Here is a 27,957-nt window from a genome sequence, read left to right as displayed (position 1 = left end):
AGAAGCACATACACACCAAAAAAATCATTTTATATATATATAAAATTTATATATAGTGGGTTTTTTCTTCTGTATCTTTAAATATCCAATATTATCTGGACACATCTTTTTGATATTAAGATTAGGTGGGATTTTTCCCCAAATACACAGGTTGCCTTAAGTATGTATTAGAGAGTATAATTTTACTTCCACAAAGACTATGAAATTTCTCTATACGTGGGATAATGTGGAATTCTATGATGTTTAGCAGACTATATAGCAACATAATTGCCCATTTTCACTGCTTCCAATGAGGCCCGACAGCTCACCAGTTTATAACAGTGGCAGATGACTAGAGAAAGAAGTTTCTCACTTTTTAACTTACTTTCAGAAAAGATCTCCTGAAAATTCTGGATTGAAAAAACAAAAAGGCTTATGAATAATGGAACACACTACTACACTCAACCAGGTTTTATATCCTTGCAATATTCCTATCACATGGAACAAGGTCCAGAAGTTGCAAATAAAGCAATGCCTTTAAGAACTTCTTAAAGTAATCACAAAAAAGAGTAAATATGAAAAATTATTTCTAATTACCTCTGTTGAGTGACGCTGAACTGTTTATATCTCCAGTAATGAAGGAAGACTCTGACTGCTTTCGGACCGTGTCATTCCACATCCTACGAATTCGGCTCTGGATGAGGGAAAGGAAAAAAAGGAAATGCACTCACCACACTGTGAATTTTCACACATATTGTTCTTTTTTGTTTCTATTACAGTTATATGAGGCTTATATTTCTGGCATCTGGCAAATATACAACTTCTACATGCTTGTAGTACAGTAGCATGAGAACATCAGGAACTAAATTAATGATAATAATTGGTTCTCATTAAGTGTATTCTTAAATGCCTATGCCAGAAATAATTATAACTATTTAAAAGGAATAAATGTAACATACTATACCAATTTAAACATGAAGATACATAGAAATGTACTCTAGATAGAATTTAATAATTTAAATTTCTAAGGTAAAACAAATTATTTTCATTGTAACTTTTATGGGAATGAGATATTTAAATATGCATTAATTTGTAAGTTTTATTAACAAAAGATTTACTTATGAATTCAGAATCTTGCAAGAAGAAACAGTTTGGTAAGAAAAGAACACAGAGTATATTAAAATGTTACTAAACTTAACATTTTCCATAAATTTTGTAAGACCAATGTAATTTTACAGGTTACATACTATCTCAACTTTTCTTTCTTTTGAAGGAGATAAAGGAAGTCGATTCATCTTTATTCATTTCTAGACAGTAGGAAGTTTTATAGAGAACTGAAAATTCTTACATCATTATATATATTCTCAAATTCAATTTTCCAAGTGTCTGATAATTCAAGAAAGCAGTGTAATATTTTTCCATTGGGGGGGACTTTTTCTGGTTTATTGCTTTGCTATTTTATTTGAGTTAGGGATCAAAAAGTATTAACAATCTTGTGAGCAGGAAACAAAAATATTTTCAGAAGCTTTTCCAAGGATGAAAAACTTCTTAGAACTACTACTAGTACTAATGGTGAAATCAAGCTCACAAATGGGTTATGTTCCAAATATATTTGAATTCCTTGAATAATAGGAGTACCTAATCTTAAAACATTAGACAATTGGTTTTATAAATATTGGGATATGTTTATCTTTTAGAAATGTCTATATTGTTATATAGGTCAGCAAATACATACATACACATACAGCAAAACTAATAAAAGTACAATAAGAAAATCGGTGCAGTAAAACCTGCACTTGAAAAATGTTTCTATTGAAAAATACTTCAAAACTTCAAGCTGAAATACTGAGAACAAATCTCTCACATTTGTTTTATTAGTTAACTAATTAAAAATATCAATTACCCTCTACTGCATGCCAAATACGAATCTAGGAAATACAAAGGGGAAAGGCAAACACAAACATCTTTGCCTTCATGGAGTTGCTAGACTAGTAAGTGACAGACTAATCAAATATAAATTAACAAAAATAAATGCAAAAGTACAATGTGCCCACAAATCTCCATAGAAGCATTACTTATAGCTGAAAACTGTGAACAACCCAACTGATTATCAATGGTAGAATGAATGAATAAATTATAGAACAATATACAGCGATGAAAATAAAAGAGCAACATAGCCTCCTGAAGCAATATAGATGTCCAAGGAAAGGAGGAAAACATAAAATATGTATTGGATGATTTCATGTGGATAAGTATCAGACACATGCAAAACAAAAAGTACTGTTAAATGTTAAGATAGTTACTATGTTTTGAGGTGAAAGATTGAGAAGGGTTCAAATGGTTTCTGAGGCACTCTCAATACTCTAATATTTGGTCTGGGGAAGGGTAATAAATCACCGTGCCATACGCTTATATTTTGCATGCTTTTTTAATGTTTTTTATAGTGCTTAATTGAAATAATTTTTAAGTGCACGTAACAAGAGAACATGTTTAGGAAATCTGAGAACATTGCACTGAAGAAGTGACATCTCAGCTGAGAGTTGATGGAATTATGATCACTGTTAGGTGACATTTATTTGAGCTGCCCCCATTATCTTCTATTATTATTTTCATTAGTCTCCCCTACCTGGGCTAGCCACACCTATTCCCCTGACATTCCTTAACACACCAAGCACAATTCTGCCTTAGGTTTTGTATGATTATTTCTTCTGTCTGGAGTGCTCCTTCCCCAGATACTGGTATGGATAAATCTTTCATCTCTTCAACTTCTGCTCCTGAAAGAGACCTAACTTGATCACCCTATTTAGAACTGTATTGCACTCACCCAACTCTGCAATTTCTGCCCCCATAGCATTTACCATCTTCTACAATATTATTATAATATAGTTATTTCTTATATTTATATTTAATGTCCAATAATTAATGTCCAATGTCTGCATTAGGTTTGAGGCTCTAGAAAAACAGAAATTTTGGGAATTCCCTGGCGGTCGAGTGGTTAGGACTCCATGATTTCACTGCCGAGGGTCCAGGTTCAATCCCTGGTCTGGGAACTAAGATCCTGCGAGCAGTGCAGCATGGCCAAAAGAAAAAAAGAAAAATTTTGTCTTTTTTTGTTCAGTGATGTATCACACACCTGAAATAATGCCTGGTACACAGTGATTATTATATGTGTATATACATAAAATATGTATTATAAATATAATATTTAAATATTTCAATTCTTTCTATGTTCTAGGTTTTATGCTATGTATTTTTCACGTATTCACTCTCTTATTCATTACAAAATTGAGGTTTAGAGGTTCACATGTCCAATATCACAGACCAAATAAGTGACATAACCAGTATTTGAATCCTGATCTAGGAGATTAACAACTCACTACATTATATCAAATAATTGCTGAAAAGGAAGCGGAGAAAAGGGTAAAGTATTGCAGGCAGAAGAAAAGTATACAGTATGTGGCACAGAGCCAACACTTAAATGTTCATGGAACGAACCAGGACAAGCCTGAGAATATGGCAGTGAATAAAGCAAGTCACAGAAGACTACATACAATAAGGTACCATTTTAAAGAAAGATTTTAAAAAGGTGAAGTAAACAACATCTTTTTTGGAGGTGAAGAAATTATTAGAAAAGTCAAGGAAATGAAGAACAAAAGTTAGTAGCTGTCTCTGGTAGGGAGGCATAGGGATTGGTTAGGGAGAGGTTTCAACAAGGGAAAAACATATGGAAAATATTGTTTCCTAAGTTGGTTGGTGAGTTCACGGGTATTGATTTTATTATACTATGCTTCACAATTTAATATATGCCACATATTTTTTTTAAATATTTCAATTTCAAATATTATGTAACAAAAGTAAATACATTTACAAAGTCAATAAAACAAATGAAAGATAAATGACAGAACAATTAATGGAAGGTCAAAGTGGAAAGGACAATACTTCAGCTCATAGTTTTTAAAAATACACACACACACACACATACCAATCCTATACACATCTCTGTGAATATATGCTTGTGTGTGATTATGGATATTACCAACTTTTTATAAGTGATTATCACCAGGGGATCAACAGGTGGAGAGGATTTTTTAATTTTTAGTCTTGCCAATCACACTCTTTCATTACCTACATAGTAGCCACATGATCTTTATCAGGTTGAAAATAAAGGAATGGATTACAAGGAGGTCACGCTGGAAGCATCATCCAGGTATGCCCCAACTCTTATGTGAAACTTCAGATTTCTAACTGACAAATTTAGTAGTCCTAGACTAAGAAATCTCAGTCCACCTAACTTGGAACATTTGTTTCCCTTAATTTACAACTTTGCAACCTCAGTAGGCATAGAAATAATAAAATAAATTCAAATTATTAATAGCTGTATATTATATGTAGGAACAAGTTTCATGATCATTATGATAATTAGTGCTTGTTAAGTGTTGAGATAGTCTGATAGGTCTGACAGTTATAGGTTAGTTTTAAAATTTTTAGTTGGAAATATTAGATTGATATTAGATATGTAGTTTTATTTGTAAGATAAAAGAGAACTCCTTTAGCGTGAGGAAAGTGTTTATTTCTGAGAATATTGTTCATTATCTTTGGTTTATAGAGTTTTTCAAGTGCTAGTTAGGTGTGTACAACAGACCAGTCTGACAGTGAATGTGTTTGAGAGAATCAGATATATTAGATTTGTAAATGATATTTAAAGGTTACAAGGATATTTAATTTTCTAAGCATGTGAGTGGAATTGTTTAGGTGAATTTAATTGATTAAATTTACAAGCTGATTGGAAATTAGTCAAAGAACAAATGAAATGTTCTTTTTTATATTATATATAAAATTACCAGGTTAAAAAAATAGATTTATAGGTTGAGCTGAGTTAAAAAAAGTTATTTATTTATAACTTTATTTAGGAATTAAAATTCAAGTCTTCTTCAGAAAATTGCTATTAACAACACTGAAAAAAATGATTGTTTTTCCCACTGAACCATACAATCTTAAAAATATTAGTATGCTAGTTGGAACCCAAACTCATTCATACATGACCCACATATGTCTTTTATTTGACTGGCTCATTTTAGTCATCCTAGAGTTGCTGAACTTTCTACGTAATAATCTTTGGACTGACATTGTGGCCTGGGAAAAATGGCAGACAGGTTACCTAAAAGTTTAAAATTTCCTTGATGAGGGATAATGCAGCTACTATATTTAATGCTGGACTGATGGGAGTACCACTTAGATCAGTTAAGTCAATGATGCTATTATGGTATTTTTCACTACCTGAATTGCCCTTCGATTTACCAGCATACAATATGGTATGAGTTAGAACTGTTTTTATTAAACATACCATCTAATAAGTAAATACAGTATATGATAAAGAATTATTACACTAGTTAAGAGAAGTAATTAACTCAAGAGTCATATATCTATGTAAAATATTACTTTCTTAGAATTTTGGGTGAAATGCAAAATTCCTTTCCTTACCTTCTATATTCATTCAACTGGGAATAATCTGAAATCATGAATTATTATGCAAACTTAGACCCTAAACTTCACTTTTTTTGCAATTTGGTTTCTTAAATTTCTGTCATAACCATTTTCATTTGAGACACACTAAAACAAAACAACAAATTTGATATGTTAAATACTTGGGATAGAAAATAGATCCCATCAAGAAAGGATAGCAACTCATAACAGAATATAGGTAAGAGATATTTCATTTTAGTTAACAAATATTGTTTACCTGTGAGCCTGTGGAGTATCGCCCAGGAGTTCGAGAACCAGATGTTTTCCCTGAGCCAATGGAGCTCTCTGTACTTTTGCCACTACAACAATGTGTTCGCAGACATTTCCCATACTCTTTTCGTACCTAGCCAAAAATATTAACTTCTGTTAGCAAGTAATTCATTTCAGCTAGGAAATATAAAATGTATGTGTTTAATTTTAGATAATTAATATAAAAATTTTTTTGCCCTACAGATATAAGAAAGTCTGTTCAGCATATATTTTATACATTTTTTTACAATGTAAAATAATATTCATACTGTCAAGATTGAAATTTTGCATAATTGGAGCCTTTTGAAACACACAAACACACATATGTCCAATCACACTATAATGATACAGTCTCAGTTGAAAAGACAAAGACTTAAGACTCTTCAAGACACTATTTTTAGCTTCATAGATTTGATATGAAGTAGCCTATCTAACTCTTTCTCCATTCCCTCTTCTCTCTAACTTCCTCACTAGAACAGTTGTACTGTTCTTTAGGCAGAAGTGTAGTGAGGAAGTTAGAGAGAAGAGGGAATGGAGAAAGAAGGAGAGGGAGAAAGAGAGGAGAGAGGATATTTAGAGACAGAACAGAAAAAAAAGGAATGTGTTGGGCTAAGCATTTTAAAAAATTTTATATTTCTCTGAAGTTTATTTCTCTTAAAAGAGGTCAAATTTGCAACTTGAGACTATAAAATATTCTCAAAATATTTTAAATTCATTCCTTCAAAATAGTTCTATTCAATAATTACAGAGAAATATGATTGCTTTTCTATATAGCACTGTGATTACATTATTAATCCTTGCTGTAGTATAAAAATCACAGGATAAAAGGAGATAAGCATTTTTTAGCTGATGTTTTCAAACAGGAAAATATATCAACAATTTTGGGGAAAACTTTGATCATGTTTATTTAAAAATTTTTATTACTGCCTATTTAATCAAACAAGACATACAAAAATAAACAGTAACTGTTCTAAATCTCACCTCCACTAGCAACATCAAGAAAAATAATCTCCAATTACTTGTTCATCAACTAAAAACACATTCTAGGATAACTTACTCGTTTTATATTCACAAGTTTTACATTCATTATGAAATAACACTGTATATATGTTATTCTTAGCACTTTATTGATTTCACATGTGTTCATAGTTTCCAGAATTTGTGACAATGTAATATTATTTAAAACAAAGTTATAAAAACATGCTTTTTTGAGAAGTGTTATTTAGAATCAAAAAAAAATAAGGAGTGTGTATGACACATTAAAATTAGTATTTGAAATAAAACATTATATCTTAATATATTAACATTCATTCTATCAAAGATATAGCAAAATTAGAGACTGACTATATTCAGATTTGTTTGAAGAACTCACATTCATTAAATCCTTATTATGTGATAGGAACAATGATACAGAGCGAGGTGAATCAAATCATGGAGGAGGAGAGCCTGATAGGAAGTGGGTAGGCAGACCAAGGAAGGCTTCTCAGAGAAGAGGACTTCTTCAAGCTATCTTTAAAAGATAGGTTGGAATGTGTTGGTTTAGAAGATTAAGTTGAAAGAATGGATAGATAAGAGAAAAAAGGCATTCAGTGAGAGCAAAACAGAGAGGCATGATGTGCTAAGCTTTGAAGCCTTTCTCTGATTTGTAATGTCAAAATTACATATTATTTAATATATTTAAGTTATATTAATGTTTTCCAACCAACCTCTTCTATGCTATATTTATCAATAATTAGAAATAATTATTTTTATTCACTATTTACAAGCCAATTCATATTTTGTTTATTTTTTAAAAGAAGTAAGTTTGTGCCCACCTGTGTGTGTCCAAGACATGTGTGAGTTTTGGGAGGGTGAGATGAAGAAGCTTCTACTTTTTAATCACTATTTGCTAGGAACTATTCTAGGCTCCTCCCTCAAAATGATTCTGGGAAATAATTATTACCTACATTTTACAGATAAGAACACTGAAAAGGTTAAGCAATGAAAGTAAACTGAAAGACTGAAAAAGTTAAGTGATGTGTCTTATGTGAAAAAAATCCAAATCTCATGGGTGCTTTATGATCAGAAAGCTCTTACTAAGATGCCACATTTCTAATATTGATATAAGACCAACACAAGGCATTATATATTATTAAAGTAATCTATTAGATTATCTCCTCCTCTGTCTCTGGAGAAAATAAGGACAAACATTTAATTAGAATTTGAGGAAACTTAAAATAATCTCCACCCAAAGGTAAGCACTATCAATTACAGTTTAGTAATTTGTACTGAATTTATGAAGCATTTCCAAAAACCTAAACTTTCACCATAACCTACATCCCATTTTGTTTTTCCTAATGTACTCAACAAGTGAGATTTTTCTTCTTAGAAGAGGAAGTGTTCTGTAATGAAGTGACTTAAATCTAAACAAATATTTTGGGGGAAAGGGAGAGGAGAGAAAAGGAACCAGTTCCATTCCTGTTACTTACAAAGGCAGCAATATTGTATAAGACACAGGAATTCATCATGGACTATTTACATTTACCAACAAAGGTTAAATGTTCTGAACTGATTATATAAACAACCAGTAAATCAAGATATCTAGAGATGCCAAGTCCCACATTTAGCTACATTACTTGCTGAATCATTACAGACTTTATTTTTCTATGATGAGATTTGAAGTGGTAAGCATGTGTTTTAAAAAGAAGAATTCAAAATAACATGGATCATGTCCATGAGATATTTCTCTTTAGATTACAATAAAATTTATTTGACTGATCAATTATTTGCATATGCTAATCCACTATTTCACATGATACTCCATCTTATCCCAATCAGATATGGTATCTTATTATTTCAACATGAGGTTGTTCTAGAATATATAAAGATGGGAAAGAAAATACACCTGACAAATGAAATATTTCTTTTATACTCTCTGTTCAGAAATAAGATAATTATGAAACCCTCTGAGATGTATCACATAATTGAGTACACAACAAAAGAAAAACTGACAACTTTAATGTCGTTCACTGGAGATACTGGTGACACAATCATACAACCCACACTCAGAAAAGGACTGAAAACTCAAAGTTTGATTTTTATTAATGAGTTGACTCAATCAACAAATAATCCTATAAAACAAATAATTCAAAAATGGAATAATTCATATTTCCCTAATCAAACATAAGAGCAACTACATGGGCATATTATTGAAATTCAGTCAGATGGCTTAAGAAAAACCTCCTAAAGGAAATATGATTGTTAAATGTTCATAAGAGCCAATACTGTCTATAGATTCAATGCAATCTCTCGAAAAAATTTCAACGATATTCTTCACAGATATAGGAAAAACAATCCTAAAATTTGTACAGAACCACCAAAGACCTCAAACAGCCAAAGCAATCCTGAGAAAAACAAAGATGAAGGTTTCGTGTTTCCTGATTTCACACTATACTACAAAGCTAGAGTAATCAAAGCAGTATGGTATTGGCATAATAGACACATAGACAATGGAACAGATGGAGAGCCCAGAAATAAACACTTGCATATATGGTCAACTAATATCTGACAAGGGAGCCATGAATAATTAATGGGGAAAAGACAATCTCTTTAATAAATGGTATTAGGAAAACTGGTTAACCACACGCAGAAGAATGAAATTGAACTCCTATCTTATACCACCCACAACATTTAACTCAAAACGGATTAAAGAATTAAACATAAGACCTGTAACCACAAAACTCCTAGAAGAAAACAGGGGAAAACTCCTGGACATTGTTCTTGACAATAATTTTTTGGATATGACATCGAAAGCACAAGCAACAAAAGCAAAAGTAGTAAGTTGTACTACATTAAACTAAAAAGCTTCTACACAGCAAAAGAAACAACAGAATTTATTGGCAATCTGCAGGATGGAATAAAATATTTGCAAATCATATATCTGAAAAGGGGTTAATACCAAAAATATATAAAGAACTCATACAACTCAGAAGCAAAAAACCAAACAATCCAATTTAAAAGTGGACAAATGAATAGACATTTTTTACCTAAGAAGACATACAAATGGCTGACATGAAAAGATGCTCAACATAACTAATTAGAAAAATGCAAATAAAATCACAATGAGATATCACTTCACATCTGTTAGAATGGCTAGCATCCAGAAGAGAAGAGATAAGTATTGGTGAGTATATGGAGAAAAGAGAGCCCTTGTGCACTGTTGGTGGGAATGTAAATAAGTACAGCCATTATGGAAAACAGCATGGAGGTTCCTCATAAAATTGAAAATAGAACTACCATATGATTTAGCAATCCCACTTCTGGGTATATATCCAAAGGAAATAAAAGAGATGTCTGCACTCCCATATTCATTGCAGCACTATTCACAACAGCCAAGATATGGAAGCAACCTAAGTGTCCATCAGTGAATGAATGGATAAAGAAGTTGTGTTACATATATCTAGGAATATTATTCAGCCACAAGAAAGAAGGAAATCCTGCCATTTGCAACCATGTTGGATGGACCTTGAAGGCATTATGCTAAGTGAAGTAAGTCAGACAGAGAAAGATGAATCCTGCATGGTGTCACTTATATGTGGAATCTAAAAAAGCCAAACTCATAGAAACAGAATAGATTGGTTGTTACCAGAGGTTGGTTGTGTGGAAATGGGGAAATGTTGGTCAAAGGGTACAAACTTCTAGCCATAAGATGAATAAGTTCTAGAAATCTAAGGTATATGATGATGATTCTAGTTAACAGTACTGTATTATACAGTTGAAAGTTGCTAAGAGAGGAGATCTTAAGTGTTCTCACCACAAAAAAGAAAAGATGTTAGATGATAGAGGTATTAGCTATTAACACTATGGTGGTAATTATTTCACAATACATAAGTGTATCAAATCAATACATTGTATACCTTAAACTTACACAATGTTATATCTCAATTATACCTCAATTTTTAAAAAAGGAATAAAAGAAAAATCTCCTAAGACTGTTTCTGCAATTTCAAAGAGAAGTATCTGGATTTTTTGTAGGCAAAAAAAAGGTGAATGATAATTCGATGTCCATATTCTCTGATGTTGGGCCATGTTCTTGACACCCAATAAAAATGCCACCAAAATCAAAAAATTCAAAACATAGAATGCATGAAAGAAAATATGCTTATTACTAGTTATTATAAATCATAAAAATAAGCTTCTGAATCAGGGCCTGGCACTTTTTTTCATGAAGGTCCAGACAGTCAATATTTCAGGCTTTGTGAACCAAGAGGCAAAACCAACAATGCTGTGTGTGTACTTATTTTAAATTTTAAATGTATCCATTTAAAAATGTAAAAACCATTCTTGGCTGACTGACTGTAAAAATTAAAAGCAGCTGGACAAATCTGGCCCACAAGCTGTGGTTTGCTGAACTCTGTTCTAATGAATCACAAAATTGAGCTTGATGACATATATTTTTTAAAATTTCACTTCTGTTAAATATGTTCAATATACTAAAAATTCTAGACTTGTTTTTGGATCCTGAGGTCTGGTATCTCTACCTGGACATCAAAACATTGACATGTATTTGTAATACAATAAAAATAATAATTGGGAAAACTAATAGGTACTGGCTAATAAAAAATAATTACAATCAAAATCATTCATGCACAAAGCACAAAAATATTTTCTGTTCTGTAGAAAACGTCAATATACACATTAAAATTTAAAAATGTGTTAGTCCAATTTCCAGCTAATACATAAAATAATTGATAAAGCTGGTTCCCTATATTTGAAGATGTTAGTATAACTAAATATGATGGCCCAATATTCCCTTATTTATATGGACAAATGCCACCCTTTCCCTTAATCTCCTGATTTTGCACCCATCATTCTACATATTGCTCTTGACAATCAGTTATAGCTTTTTTCTACCAAAATCTAGAAATCCTTCCAAGTGCTTAGTCTTTCTGACTTCTCTGAAGTGTTTCATAATACTGACCAGTGTCTACTTCTGGACATTTTCCCCTTATGTTTCATTTAGGTATTATCTTCTCATTCTTCTCCTCAAACACTTTCTTCCTTCCATTTCTATTCTTACTCATTACTCATGTCTCCTACTCTTCATAATCATCAAGTGTGGTAGACTGTTAGCTGTTTGTAATACCCAATTCCTCATCTTCCTCGGGTACAAAAAGTAGAGTATGTTTCCCAGTTTTCCTTGCAGTTTAGTTGGTACTATTGATAGTGTCCTATCTGATGGAAGGTGAGTAGAAGTGATGTGAACCACTTCCAGACTTTTTATACAAGATCCTCTCTCTCTTTCTCAGACTATCTGCTAGATGTCAACACCCAAGGTGGCTGTGGAAATCGAACAGTGAGATTGGCTGAGCTTTCATTGGCCTGTGTCCCTCCATGAGGCACCCTCATCAATTGGGCAATGAGTAAAAAAAACCTTTATTAGGTTAGGTGACTACAATTTGGGGTGTGTGTACACTAAGTATTTGGGAAGATTCATTCATTCCAACACAACCTCTTTTCTAAGTTAATTCTAATCCATTAGATTAGAATCCATCCATTCTAACATCATAACCTCTTTTCTTTTCTGTAACTTACATTTACAGGTCTGAGTCATCATTACTATTCTAGCCTGTATTTAAGATCATGCCAACACATTTTTAATACCTACCAACACATAAAACTGAAACAGGATAAAACTGGACCCATCTCGACAAGTGGACACCTTTCTCAACTTTTATTTGAGGTTCCCTTAGTCTCTCAAGCCAAAAATCGTAGAGGTGGATATCTTTACTCTTTATTTTCCAAAAACAATTTTAGGTCTTATAGTTTCTTTCTCAGAAAAAAAAATTTCACTTCTTGCCATTTCATTTTCAGAGCCACCTCTCAATATCTCATAATTATTTTTATTTCCTCCATTTTACACATGAGGAAACTGGGGCATATAAAGGTTAATTAAATGGCCCAAAGTCACATAAGCCTTTAAGTAGAGGAGCTAGGATTCAGACCCAGTCTTGGCTCAGGGGTCTATATGGTCAGAACTACAAAGACCACATTTATAATAGAGTTAAACAGTGTAAGATGAGAAAATCAATCTTGAGATTAAAAAAAAAAATGCAATGTAAGTATTTAGTTGCTAAGATTAACTTTGAAAATGAATATTTTGGTCCTTATAGATGTGAAAAATCATAAAAATAGACCAATATAAAAATTAAATATTGCATTCTAATCATCAAAATCATAGATTTTTATAAAAGATGCTTTTAAAGAAATACAGAGATCTTTACTAAGTTTCCAGCATTCATTTAAAAAATGAATGTTTTTATCATAAAATGTTTAGATAATTATATTTTCTAGAATATATCAATACAAATTAGTTTTTAAAAAAACAGAAAAATATATATTTCCTATGCCATGCCATATATGTACATATATATACATATATCCCATGCCTCCATAACATCTTAGAAAATCTACTCCCTAATATAAAAATTCCATGTGTCTGCCAATAAAAGTATTAAAGACTATAAGGTCAAATCTATAAGAATATAATTTTTGTACATTGTCCAAATCAAAATATTTTGATTCTGTTTTTTGCTGTTAAGCACATTCAACTTTTATGCTTTCATTTTATGTCTGTTTTGTCTTTACTATTATAAAAATGAAATCAATGAAGGAATATATTTATTTCTTAGAGACAAACACATCAAGAATGATTTATGTTATGGGTAATTTGCTGTCATAGAATGTATGCCATTTATTCTTGAATAGAGAATTCTAGCTTACCTTCTTTTGTAGGACACAATGGAAAATGAATATAAACATTCCCTGTAGAGAATTGAAAATGGTGAAGAGATACGCCATGATGACTGTGCTTTCATTAATATACATGAGTCCAAAGGCCCAGGTCAATCCTAATAGGCAGAGAAGAGCTATTGCACCTATAACCCATGACCTGCAGAGAGAAGAGAAAATTAAGGGTTATCAAATAATTTGTCTTTAATTAACACAGTCATATTGTATCAACAATACTGACACTGAAAAAGATGTTACAGTTTTATTGACAGAAAATGTAAGACAGGTGGTATAAGTATTTTAAGATTTTAATGAGAACTTACATGTTTTCAAGCTTAAGGAGATATACATGAATGAAAATGCTATAAACACAGAAATTCACTTATGCAAAAGCAGATTTGTACTATTAAATTATTCATGTATTTGCAGCACATATGCAAATGGTATGGAGATGTAATTATGGTGAATGGCAAGGGGGAAGAGTCTGTAAAGCTATGTTAGTCTCCACTGGTCTCATTGGTATGATAACATTTGTTTGATTGGACTCTTTCCATTAATCAAACATTTGTTTGGACTCTTCATCTGATACACTTTTAGCCCATTTTTCCAAATTTCCTCTTTTTCCATAAAAAATTTACAGACAAAAACAGAAGGAACCAGTATATGGAAGATTGTATAAAATTTTAAACTTCTATTTGTCTGATTCTATAGTTTAGTAAAACAAGTGTGAAATACAGTAAATGGGAAAAAATAGTTCCCCTCTAGATCACCATCTACTCTTTCAGCCTTTGGATTGCTGTGTCTTGGGTTATGTTGGACTAGACTTTGGAAATCGGGCAATTGGCAGCTTTGTTGAAAAGAAGCCCAATAGCTCAGGACACCTTCATGTCTTTGAAGTGTCTGCAAACTCGTGGGAGAAAATGAAGCTGAGAATGGGATGGAGAGGGATGAACAAAGTAGTCCAAAATGGAAGACAAATTCTCACTCTCACTCCATTCCCTTAGTTTCCTCCAAGCTGCCATTCACAATAGTAATAAATGGGCGACACAAGTCCATATATTTGTAGTTATGTATTATGTATTTACTATCAAAATAAAATGAATCTTTCCAATAGATGGGAATCCAATAAATGAAAATGGAATCTTCTCAACTTCTCTCTAAGTATATAGAATAAGACCAAAACAGTCTAGATCTCTATACTCTTATGAGCCCACCCTTTCCTTTCCCAGTATACCTTCCTGAACATGGTAATCTAATATTTATTTTTAGCAGACTACTATCTGCTACTTACATTGTCTAAGGAATAAATATGGGGATTGAAACTGTAAAGTGATGGGGGAAAATCACATATGTTTACTATAATCTGAAGCTGGGTTTAATAAATTTTTCAGAGAGAACTACGTCTCAAGAAAGATATGTCCCAAAGTAGTCAAATATTATTAAAGTCTTATTAAAATTAATCTCAAATATTTACCATTTTCCTTCTACAACCATCAGCCACTATATTTCAGATGCAAACATCCACTAAATTTAATGTGCTTAATTTAAAACTTTAATACTCTTGAATAAAGAATCCCTACAGGAAGCTTGTCATTGTATGTGGCATGTTTGCTTATACAAATTAGAAAACATCTTAGATATTAATATCTTATTTTACAAGCAGATTCGGAAGTATGGGAACTTTCAAGGTAAAGCTCTTATTTGTTTACAGGTATTGGAATAAGGAAAAATGGGAAGAGTCGCCATTAAATCAAGTCAAAATTGCTATTCAGATTTAGAAATAAAATGATAGGATAAAATACTCAAGCCAGCTATTATCCACTAGAAAACACATGATGGGCCCAAGTGTTAATGATATAAAAGAGTGATGAGCCCAACTTCAAAAGAAAAAAATAAGCAAGAGCATGAAGAAGTAAGTGCAATGGTATTGGAGAAAATGAAAACAAAGGACTCTTCACCAGAAGAACAAACTGAAAGTCTACAGCAAGGTCACCCAAAGGTTGCCAGTCTTAATTACAGGACATGTAATTTTAAAATGTACAAAGGAAAAAAAGCCCAAATATTAGCATTTGTGTTTATGCTTATAGATTAGTACAGACTTGTAGCTTTGTTTTAGAAATTTAAAAGATACGTTCATGAACAATTAGATCAACAATAAAGTGACGTATCGAATTTGAAAGAGACAATTTTGCATATGTAAAGTTTAATTTTTGAAGGAGGTATTTTCCCCTCTTTTGGATATTTAACCTAAAAATTCATTAGTTTCATTTGCAGTTGGGTAGTTTCATACCCCTGAGATCATTTGAAGATATAACACTAAATCACGAAATAATTTTAGATGAATGATGTCCAAACAAACAACAGAAATGAGGACATATGCAACACAGAGAAGCACATCGAAATGAAAGGAGAAATCTATTAAAAGCAAAACAAGTCTGTACCACATGAAGTTGCTATTACTGTGGCACTAAATTCAGGTGATATCCAATTAAAAGAGGTGAAGCAGAATTTTTCTGGCAATACACCTGCAGCATATTTATTCTGCATAGAAGTTGTATGCCTGATTATTTTCCTGCACAGTTTGCTCTTCTGCCTCAATGTGAATGACAGAAGCTCTAATGATTTTTCAGTACTGATCTGACAGCTGGTTCATGGGACCACACTGATAAATGGAATTTATCAGCCATTCAGGTCATTCTTACTTGATGAAGGGTCTGTTATCCTCATAGCTAAAGAATGCATAGACATAAAGACAAGAACACCAACATTAGCATTTTATGACAAAGAATTTCATATGAAAAATATTCTCCTGGTCCCCAAAGGCCTCTGTCCCCCACCTCCCTAAAAAGCATCATAAACTTCCCTTTATATCTAAAAGGTAAATCCTAAAATGACCATGAGAACTTAAATAACGAGGAATAAAATCAATTTTACAATACTGCAATATCCCTTATGAGACTAAAAAATTCCATTTTTTCATCATATGCTCATATTACTTGTGACTTGACAGAGACATTTATTTCTAAGAGATCACATTTCTCTAGAGAATAAGAAATCTTATGAGCAATCTGGAAAAGGCTTGGGGGCATACTTAAAATGACAGATTTCATGTCACCTAAAGGTCTTCTTATTGTATAATATTAGTAGGTAAGATTACTTAATTATGGACAGTACACTTCTGAGTAATTTTAACTTGCAGATGATGGACCTGAGTTAAATCTGAACATTATAGCCCTTTAAAAATAATCAACCCAAATACTTTAAAATTCTTTCTGATAGTGCACTGAGAAAAAATTTTGAATAATCTTTTGTAGTAATAGGAGCAAACAGATGGCACCTGTTCATTATCACTTATATATACTAATCTATTTAGTATCATCCTGATAAAATGAGATCCAAGCGCCAAATTAGTAAAGATTAGTTAGGGGATATGTTGGATATTTTTTTACAAACATAGTTGCTGCTCAGTGAATTGTGATAGGACAGAAAAGAAACAGCAAACTGTGTCCTCTTTTCTCTTACCTCTTGCAAGAGGCAATAGTTTCTGATATTATGCGTACACAAGTAAAGCTCTTAGAAGGGTCCCAACTGTGATGCATTTTGAACAAAGAGAACCACTGATAAAAAACCTCACTCTCCAGGGTGATGAAAAGGTAAAGAATAGAGTGAGAGCCTGGGCTTTGAAGCCAGTTTGCCTGAGGTTTACATCCTAACTTATTCACTTACTAGCTATTTGATCTTAGGCAAAAAATTAATTAGCCTGTGGTTGTGTCAGTTTATACATCTATAAAATGGGGGTAATTTTCTTGTGATAATGAAATGATATACTGTGTATCGAGTGCTCAGAACACTGCCTGACATACTGTGTTTGATAAATATCACATAGTTATTATTAGACTATTTTCACAATGAAAATACAGAATTTCTTACCCAAAGAAAAAAACACCAAATAATAAATGTTGAATAGTTAAATTCATTTGAGGATATTTCAGGAGTAATATTATGATGTAAAATAGATGTGGCAGAAATAAGTTTGTAGATGGAGCAGGGAGTGGCTAACCATGCTGTCTGATATGGAGTTACTGGCCACATGGGTTTGTTTAAATTTAAATTCATTAAAATGAGATAAAGCTTAAAATTCAGTTCCTTAATCACACTAGTTACATTACAAGTACTTAAAAGCTTCAGTAGCTGCCATATTGGACAGTGTAATTCTAGAACATTTCTGTCTTCACAGAAAGTTCAATTGGACAGTGCTGGACTAGAGAGAGTTTTAAGCCAGGAAATGAAATTCCAAGAGAAATTTAAATAAAGCCATGGGTATGTGAAAAGATAAAGAGAGAAGAATTTCTAAGAATTGATCATATTTAACAGCTGTAAACTGTGCCAAAAAAGAAAATCCTGTACTTCTACTAACATTGAAAAGTTACAGAACTTAATAACATGATATTTATTCCATTATATGCATTCTCATTGCATCAATATATTCCATCTGTGATGCCCAGTTCATGATTGGAATGACTGTATCTTAATCTGTATAGTACAATGTTAAGTAAAGAAAGTTTCAGACGTTAGCATGTAGGAAAACATGCAAAAATACTCTACAAAATTTTATTAAGCTATCCAAATGTTTCAAAAAATAAAATACAGAACTTGCACTGTAATTGCTGGAGTGAGATATTTGCCTTTAATTAGAACCACTAAAGAGAGATACCAGGGTGCAATTCAGCAGTTTTTGTTGGTAATTGTGGGGATCAGCCGCTTGCTCTACTCAATAACAAAGATAGCAATTCCAGCTTAGAGTTAGCTATAGCTATGTGTTTAAGTAGCGTCCACAGGAATGTGAACAGAAGTGAACTGTGACATTTCTGGGTCTTGCCAATTAAAGGATTGGAATTGGGCTTCCTTTGACCATTTTTTTTCCTTCTCTTTTGCTAGGAGAAAGTGACAGACCTAGAAAGAAAGCTGTTTATTGATGTGGAGCCACCATATTAGATTTAGACCACTTACTCTAGACCCATATAAGTTTAAGCAACTACAATTTAGAGTAATTTTTATAGTGTCTTAGCCTATGCAATAATTGCTAAAGCATTTAATTTGTATCTTTTAGCTATAAGAATCCCTAGTTCATATTCAGTATAGAAATTCATGCTAATGGCAAAGAACTATTCATTAATTTTACTTCCAGGATGACATGAATAATATACAATGGTTCAAAATCTAAAGATCACTAAAGATTATCTATAATATTTCAGTGCCTTCCATCATTTTGTCAGATATTCTATTGGCTTAGAATATCTAGTTTTAGAATGTCTCTCCATCAAATCTAAATTAAATTGATGATAATGTTGCCACCAGTTATGGTGCTAAAGCTGTATGCTATAGATTCATTTTTTTATTCTAAAAAACATATCTACGTAACTAGTTTCTAAAGCTGAAAAATTTTCATTTTGATTTACCAATGAAAGTCCATTGAAATAAAACTTCATTCCAAGGTGTAGGACTAAAACAATTTTACTGCAATTATTTTAAGGTTTTACGAAAATATGGACACAAAGGCTTAAGATGCTCTTGGAAGACATTAATAGGAACTTACAGGTTATCTTAGAATTTATAAATGGTGACACTGAAAATGAAGTAAAACATATTGTACAAACAATTTTCAAGGCACAGTAAGAAAAAAAGACCCTCCTTTCTTTAGCATATCCACTTTTCTTTTATCAGACATTTTATCATTTTATTCTTACATCTAAATTTGAAAGCTTTATTTAAACATTAATGTCATAAAATTATCTTTAGAAGTGATCATTAGAATCAAGATCAGAATTGTTAGGGGCCTCTGCATAGATTGATAATAATTATGCATATGCTTATATATTCTACAATTCCAAAGAACACAATTCCAAAGAAAATTAAAATCTAGCCCCAAAGAAGCTTAGCAAAAAATATATCTTCAAGAGGATAGATTTCTTAACCAAAACATTAATTTATAAATTAATGCTATGATATAAAGACTCATAATATAGTATATCAGTATAGACAGATGATAAATGGACAGAAACAATATGAATGAATCAGATTAGTTATAAGATATTCTTTCTCTGACTTTAACAGTTCAAAGTATAATGTTTTTTGACAAAATTTTTGAAGGAAATGTTACATAAAATTCAAGATATAAAGAACATTAATTTTAAAAATAGTTTTAAACTTTCCCTTTTATTATATAAAATAGTACAGAATTTTAAAAAATAGTGGCATGGGTAAGGTTTGGTGTGAAGAAAGATGGAGTCATGAGAGCCACATTTGAGAATTTAATCCCCAAGCCAAAAGATCTGGTCATTGATAAATCACAACAGGTAGAGGAAAATGAATGCCTTTAGGCAGAATTGTTGATCTCATCAACTTCAAGACTAATACATTCTGGGATCCTCTGGAATTGTCGAATTAGCTAATTGGTGTTGGTGAGTGAACTGTATATTTAACAGCGAGAAGGAGTGAGATCATGAGGTATATATACATTCTGGTTAGTGCTCCAGTATTTCCAGGTTCAGTATGCAGCTGAATTTACTTTACCTGATATAAAACTAATTATATCAAACGAATAAAGATTTTTCCCCTTGGATTTGGTTTGGGTTACTGTAGGAATGATAAAGGTAATATGAGTAAGTTTCTCAAAATGAAAGTATTCTTCACTTTTCATTGAAGAAAAAAAAAAGTAATAAATACTTATGTATCTGTATGTTGAGTGGGCTTTCCCAGTTGCCCCTCTTCAATAATGAGGCTCTCAAACTGAGGATAAAGAGGATTCAGTTACCCATATTCTAGCGACCCAAGCTAACAGACTTCATTTAGAAGTGATCTATGAGACACTGCTTTGTCATACTACCAAATCCAGGGGTCCCCAGTCTTTATTTATTTATTTTTAATTAATTTTTATTGGAGTATAGTTGCTTTACAATGTTGTGTTAGTTTCTACTGTACAGCAAAATGAATCAGCTATACATATACATAATCCCCTCTTTTTTGGATTTTCTTCCCATTTAGGTCACCACAGTGCATTAAGTAGAGATCCCTGTGCTATACAGTATGTTCTCATTAGTTATCTATTTGATACACAGTATCAATAGTGTATATGTGTCCCCAATCTTTAAAACTGGAAGAGTAAAGACATGGCCTTTTAAGATTGCAATGTTCATAGAATACATAAAATAGTACAAAGAGGAAGGAAAAAAACACCTTTACTTATACGAATCCCCCAGCTACAAATCTTAACAGGCAATGAAGGAAGTATGTTTTAAATGGGATGTTATTTAAGTTTTAAGTTGGTCAGACATTTAATAACCAGAATAGACTGGCAAAGCATCAAGATCTGTCTAAGATGGCATTAAGATATCTGTTACCAGGTTGGTTAAGGGATATTTGAGATAGCATAGTTGGAAGAGTAGTGATCAGAGAAAAATCTAAGCATATTAATGTTTATACCTCACTGTATTGAAAATGCTCAATCAGTTAGTAACACTTATGATAGAAATCTTGACAGCTTTATATTTCTTTCAAATGTACTTTATATTAGTGGGACCCTACCATCCTAGAATTACATTATTATTCAATTCTCTCTCTTTTTTTCAACCAGTATAGGAAGATTAAAAGGAAACGTCATTTAGAATGTAATTCAACATTTTTGAGTAAAATATAAGCAATGTTTCATCATGGTCTTATGTTTAAATCACTAACTATCAAAGATATTAAAAATCCTTTCAAAATATTTAAGTTATATAATATAAATATAAAAATTATAAACAGAGAAGATGATTTTATTTCAACTGTGGATTTTACTACTGTTAAAGTAATACTACTCAAAGCTATATTTCTACATTTTGTTCATATAAAAATATTAAGAGGAGAATGAAATGAACCAAATAACTAAAATAAATGGTTTTGAATGTATCATAAACATTTTCATTCCCATGCCTCAATTTTCTTACAATAGTTTTGGAGATTTGAGAGCATACACCAATACTAAATTTTTAATCACAGATTTCACACTGCTGATGAATTGGGTAAGTCTGAAATTAGGCAGAATTGAGTATAATAAATCAGGATCAATAAATATTAAATCAATGACTAATAAAACTTTAATTATATTATCTCAACTCAGTGTTACACAAATTTTTATAACTCAATATAATATGGTCAAAGAACTAACATATATGAAAGAAATTAGGAGTATCAATTATGAGAATGAATAATGAATTAGTATATTGTACACAGACAGCTACAAACTTATTACAGTTTAGTATCTCCATCTATCAGATTTATAAAAATGAATTGGAAGATTCCATGCAAATAAGATATAAAATTTTGGAATCATGTTGGAAGCAAATAAGATCACTGTATGATTACTTATTACTGTTAATATATGAAACATAGTATATCATAGTGACTGAAAGTATGGATTTGTGAATCAGCCTGCCTGCATTTGGATGCCAGCTGAGCATTCTATTAACTCTGCAACCTTGGGCTAATTATCCAGCTTCTCTGAGCCTCACATTCTTCATCTGCGAAATGTGGATAAATACAGAACTCTGTTGATAGGGCTGTTGTGTGTATTAAATAAAAGGGCTTGGAACTTTTATTTAATATACAAAAATTATTCAAAAACACAAAATTTTAACATACAAAAGTACTATATACATATGTGCTATTACATTTACTGTTGTGTATTGACGTTCTGACCTCAAAAAACAAGCTATAGGGAAAAAACACAAACACAGTTTTCCTTTTAAGTGTTTTGGAAATTCATATATTAAGTAGAAATCCAAAGAGGAAGAGGGAACTACTGTCTCTTTCTGAAATGATCTCTATTATTTACATTTAGAAAGCTTCAGTTTATCCAATATTTCATTCTAAGATTTCTTTAGGCTTAGTAAATGCTATGAATTTTTACATTCTCATTTGAGATGGGTTATATTCAGATGCTTAATGAATATTAAAATAGAAACCCAGAGTCCTCTGGATTACATGAGAAATCCAAATTTAATTCATAAATATATTGTATCTTCAGTGTCAAAAAGTCCACTAGGTAACTGCAATGTTTCACTAAATGTAATCATTTGACCATAAAGTAAGAAACAAAGGACATAAAATTATGTGAAATGTTCATGAAAATTCATTGAGATATATGTTCTAAAATTGAACTTTATTAATATTTTCTTATGATTTTTTGAAAACTTGAAACTTTGAATAGGAAAGATAAATGACAAAATATATAAAGAGAAATCTGTATTTCTAATTAGTAATTTTTATCTTGTAATCTATGAAAACTGTGGTTTTAGTAAGAAACATCTCAAGATCTATAAAATAATGGCAAGTTATCTTTTATTTATTAATACTTATAGTTAAAATCCTATTTCCTGGTTCACTATTGAAGGGCCAGTGTTTTTCAGACTTACATGAGTCTTAGAATTCACTGACTCTTTAGAACAAGAGAGCTGATAAAATCTGGTCATTGGAATGCAAAGAGAGGAAGTACTTTAAAGAATATATTACTTTCAGGGTTTTTTTTTTTTTTTTGCACCTTAGAAGATACACAAACTTTTAACTTAAGTAAAATAAGTCAGGAAATTAATAACTTTTTGATATTCTTGCCAAATGTGTTCTGACAGGTTGAATGGCTGTTATACTCTTTCTCATACCATATGGTATCATCACCTCTCATTTCAACAACTTGCAACAGAAACATTCATCATAACCCTTCTGTGAATAAACACCTTATTATAACTGCTTGTAAGAACAGCTAAAACATAAAAAAAGCACAACTGAGTATTTAAAACATGTTTGTACTTACTAAGATGCCAATAAATGGAACAAAGGGAGGCCTTGAAACACAATAGGAAGCAGACAAGTTTTATTTAATTTTGGTCAAGTAATTTAACCTTCATTACTTTTTACTTGCCTTCACAATGAATAAAGTTTACTTGCCTTCACAATGAATAAAACAATCTTACTAAGATCTTTTTAGAGTTTAATGGACCAAGAAAAGAATAGTCTATGCCCCAGCTAGTTATCTGGACAATGAGTAGACCTAGTTAATGACACAAGATCTCTACCACAATTCTGCTTCTAATACAGAAGCCCTGTAAGATGTCGTTGTTCCTAATTAAATTTATTACTAGAAATCTAAATATAATCTTAAATTTATGTCAGTGAGAAAAAATTTTAAAATGTTATAGAAAATGTAAGCAAATATAGTAAATAAATCCAATTTTATAGATACACAAAAGCTTCAAATACCAAAATAACAATTCTTAAATCAATCACATTTTAGGCCAAAGGGCAGCCTCAATAAAGTACTAAGAATCAACATCAATCAGAATGTATTCTCTGATGATCGTGATGTTAAATTAGAAATCAATAACTAATAAAATATGCATAGATGCACATGAACAATTATCCTTCTGTAGCTACATCTCCAAAAAAGCCTCTAGACCCCAAACATTTTACAAATAAGTTCTATCTAATATTAAAGTAACAAATAATCCTTTTTTCACATAGGACAGGCCTAAACAAAAAAGAAGAAAAACTTTATGAGACTACTATAACTTACTATGTAGGGACAGTTTAAGAGAATAAAAAATAAATAAGAACATTTTATTTAAAATCTTACATAAAAATCCTAAATAAGCTATTAAATAGCAAAATCTAATGGTGCATAAATATCATGATCAATTATTCCAGAATGGTAAGGAATATATCAGAAGAACTTTAGAAACTGATTCTGAAATTTATGTGAAAGAAAATGGAAGTCTATGAGTAGTTAAAGCAGTTTTGAAAGAAGATGATCAAAATGGGAGGACTCATTCTACCAGATACTAAGCAAGTTTGGGTAATAATGTGGTAATGGTAGAGGGACGAAGTGTTATGTCCTTGGAATAGAAGATAGCACAGAAACAGAGATTTGATATGGAATAGTGTAGCAGCACAAATCTGGAGGAAAAGGATGGATTATTTGGCAAATGATGTTGGAAATTTGGCTCTTTATATAAGGAACACAAAATGTCCTCCAAAGACCTCAAAAGCTATAGAGGAAAAAAAAAATGATGATTTAAATATATATATTGCTCTCTGTGACAAAGGCAAAATCAACAGAGGCATGACAGGCTGGGAGAAGATACATGCAAGAGCCAAAGCATTCAAGTTGTATGTTAGCAAGCAAAAGGGAAAGTTTACCAAAAAGCTAACAGAAAAAAATGGGAAAAAATTAAAACATTTTTTAAAACATTAAAAAATCTAATAGAAATAAATGAGCATAATCATTTTACCAATAGGGTTCCTGTGGGTATTAACTGAGATGTTACATTTTTATTGTTTTATTGCATGAATGAAAGTTACTGAGTGGGAGATCTGGCAATTTTAGAAATCTTTCTACACCTAACTGAGCAAGATGTGGTAAATTCAAAGAAGGCAACACAATGAGAAAAGTGCAATGACAATGACTATTGTAAAGAACATGTGCCATTTTTTAACTTACATCTTGGTATATGTAATATATTAATATTCAATCATGTCAATACTTTTGCTGATAAATTATTACTTTTCATACTGATGGCTTGTTTTCTTTATCTCATAATTAAACAGTTTGAAATTATAACCTTACACTATCAATCTCAGTTCTGGAACTGAGAGAATTTTTGTATTAGCATGTTTCAATGTCTGATTGAAAATGTTAACTTCTACAGACGACATTCCAGAGTATTCTAGAATACATACGCAAATAGCACATTTATAAAAGTGTCAGGGACTTTGTTGACAGATCTTTTAAAAATACATAATTGTATGTAGTGGAAAAATCCAACAACAATTGGGATTCAGCCAAGAGAAAATCAGATTAGGAAATTTTCAAGTGTGGACTGAGTAGCTCAAGACACTTAACATTCCACTATACTGTCTACACGTTTTAATTACAAATCCAATGATTTACTACACAGTCCTTTATTTAAAATAACTATGACTTACATGCTTTCACCACTTTTAATATGAGGTAAACTTTTCTAAAACAAAGTAACATTCCTGTTAAAAAGCACTCCTGGAGAGTAGGAGAATGAGAAAAGCTGAAGTCTGAAAGAGTGCTGTTTACCTTAATGTTGTTTTTATTTAAATGAGAGGTATTCCCTTGAAATTAGGGAAAACTGATATGTACCCAGAGTGTGTTGGTAAGTTTTTCAGTCCATTTGTGTAGCACATAACCTTTGAGATGATTAGTTTGCCAATCAGTGGTCATCTATTTATTACCTTTAATCATAGAGCATTTTAGCCTTCTTTTATGAAATTGGAATACAGTTAAATAGCCTGAGATGTGATTCTTAAGGTTATGTGTCTTGGTATTTTCTAGAATTTGGGGAGAAAAATGTATGTATCTAAGGCAGAGTGTAAGTAGTGTTCTCATCCACCTAGGGGGATTTTCCATTGATACTGGGTAGGAACGCTATTGCCCAAGATTGTAAGTGACTGCAAGAAGATAGTAAGTAATGAATTTAGACAACAAAAATGGTTCCAAGCTTGTTCCATCCACTTCCTCTAAAATTTCTTTGTATATTCCTTAATCCAATCCAAATTTCCACATTTCTCTTCCTCCCCCCAAATTCCATACTGTCCTTTGAAATTCATGGTCCAATATCAACAAATTCCCCTACATTCTAATCTTCATCCCTGTGTGTTTTTGTCACCTTCATGCTTTAAGTAAAATTGCTGCCTGCTGACAGTGCCTTCCCTGAAGACCACACAAACTCAAATATTGGTTCTTTTACAACTCAGGCAGTAGAAGTGGCACTGCCAAACTACTATTTCTCTTCTGTCCAAACCCCCAGCTCCTTTGAGGTTCTTGCCATCAAATATTTACTACCACCATTTATTTCCTCTTGTTTTTGTTATCCTAGTAGCATCTCCAGACCTCCCATTTTTCTGTCTCTCCACATTTTCACTATATATCACTCCTTTTGTGTCCATCCTTTCCTGCTTGGCCAGACTAGATTCTATGACCTTTACTTTCTTACTTCCCCTTTCATCATTAATGATTTGAAAAAATATGCAACCCTGGATAGGTGAGCATTGATGGAAAAAACACACAACCGTGACTACTGAAGACATGTTAAATTCATGACAACAAATGTCTAACAGCCAATATCCAAAAGCCAACTAAACTCCCCTAGCACATATGCTTTCCCACTTCCCCATAAGGAATATTTCACATCTTCCTTCAACCTCAAACTTCCTTTTCACCCCAACCCCCTTAGCTGAATATTGCCTCCTATTTCCTTAAAAAAAAAAAAAAAAATAGAAACAATCTAACAGTTGCAAATGCACTGGTGCACTGTCCAGACCTCACAATCGCTTGCACAGCTCCTGAATTTATCATTCATCTGCTGCATGTTTAGCTGCTAAACACTTGCCCCTGTGACCCACAGATGACTGTTTTGGGGCACCAGAGCTGCTATGCCCATACAGCCAGTAGTGTCTGGGAGTTTACATTCCACTCTCACAACCGCCCCCCACCCCCCTTTGGCAAGCCTGTAATCAATTATGAACAGGTGTGAAGTTACAGAATTCCAGCTCCTATGCCTTAACTGCCTTAAGACAGTTCCAAAGTGTAATTTACACTCCAGAGCTCCCTTTAGGCTCAGGGTCAGTCTGAAACTTCACCCAAAATGACAACCTTGCATAGCTTCTTCCTCTTATCTATCCCCTTGCTTCCCCTTACTTTCTTACTGATTTTCTCTGAAAGCACTTCCATAATAAATTGTTTGAGCTGAATCCTTGGCTCAGAGTCCACTTCTGGGAGAACTCAAACAAGACTACTGAAAGAAATATTCTCATCTTTCCAACACCACATCTATCAACTACTTTCAACAGTAGCCACACACACTGTCTTCCCTCCTATTATAATGAGAGAAGTGACTCTGCTCTTATAAAGCCGACATATCCACTCATTCTGACGCTTCTCAAGAACTGTGCTCCTGTCTCTCCTGCTTTTATCAATATTTCCTCCTCTATTGGCTCATTCCCATCAGCAAACACACTTTAGTATTTCTTACTTTAAAAAACAAAACAACAAAACAAAACAAAACACCTTCCAGATCCCAGAGATTCTCCAAGAATCTTTTGTGTTATCCTTTCCTGAAAAATTTATCAAGAGTTTTGTAATTCATACTCAGTCACTTCTCATTTTCATAAAAGCCACTCTATTTAGGCATATGTTCCTAACTCCACAATGCCCCTGTCATTGCCAAATCCCTTGTCAACTTTTTCCATCTTATCATACTTGAGTACTCAGCAATATTCTATAGTTGAATAGAATAGAACTATTCAACTATAGTTCTTCTATTCTTGGGTTATATGACATAATTTTTTATTTACCTTATTGACTATACTTTCTGAGTC

The 27,957-nt window shown here is 32.1% G+C and overlaps 1 protein-coding gene across 8 annotated transcripts in view; it reads right to left on the bottom strand.

Annotated features, from left to right (window-relative positions):
* ADGRL3 (adhesion G protein-coupled receptor L3) overlaps positions 1-27,957 on the bottom strand; it is an 858,517-nt gene that overhangs the window by 24,807 nt on the left and 805,753 nt on the right. For all 8 annotated transcript variants that reach the window (XM_061192347.1, XM_061192340.1, XM_061192343.1 and 5 more), the window contains 3 exons: positions 13,513-13,681; positions 5,720-5,845; positions 577-673 (listed from right to left, as the gene is read on the bottom strand). In XM_061192347.1, the coding sequence (XP_061048330.1) occupies positions 577-673; positions 5,720-5,845; positions 13,513-13,681 (392 nt within the window). The remainder of the gene's footprint in view (positions 1-576; positions 674-5,719; positions 5,846-13,512; positions 13,682-27,957) is intronic.

This window comes from Eubalaena glacialis, chromosome 5 (genome assembly GCF_028564815.1).
Source record: "Eubalaena glacialis isolate mEubGla1 chromosome 5, mEubGla1.1.hap2.+ XY, whole genome shotgun sequence".
Classification (NCBI taxonomy): domain Eukaryota; kingdom Metazoa; phylum Chordata; class Mammalia; order Artiodactyla; family Balaenidae; genus Eubalaena; species Eubalaena glacialis.
This window is presented reverse-complemented; position numbering and strand designations above follow the sequence as displayed.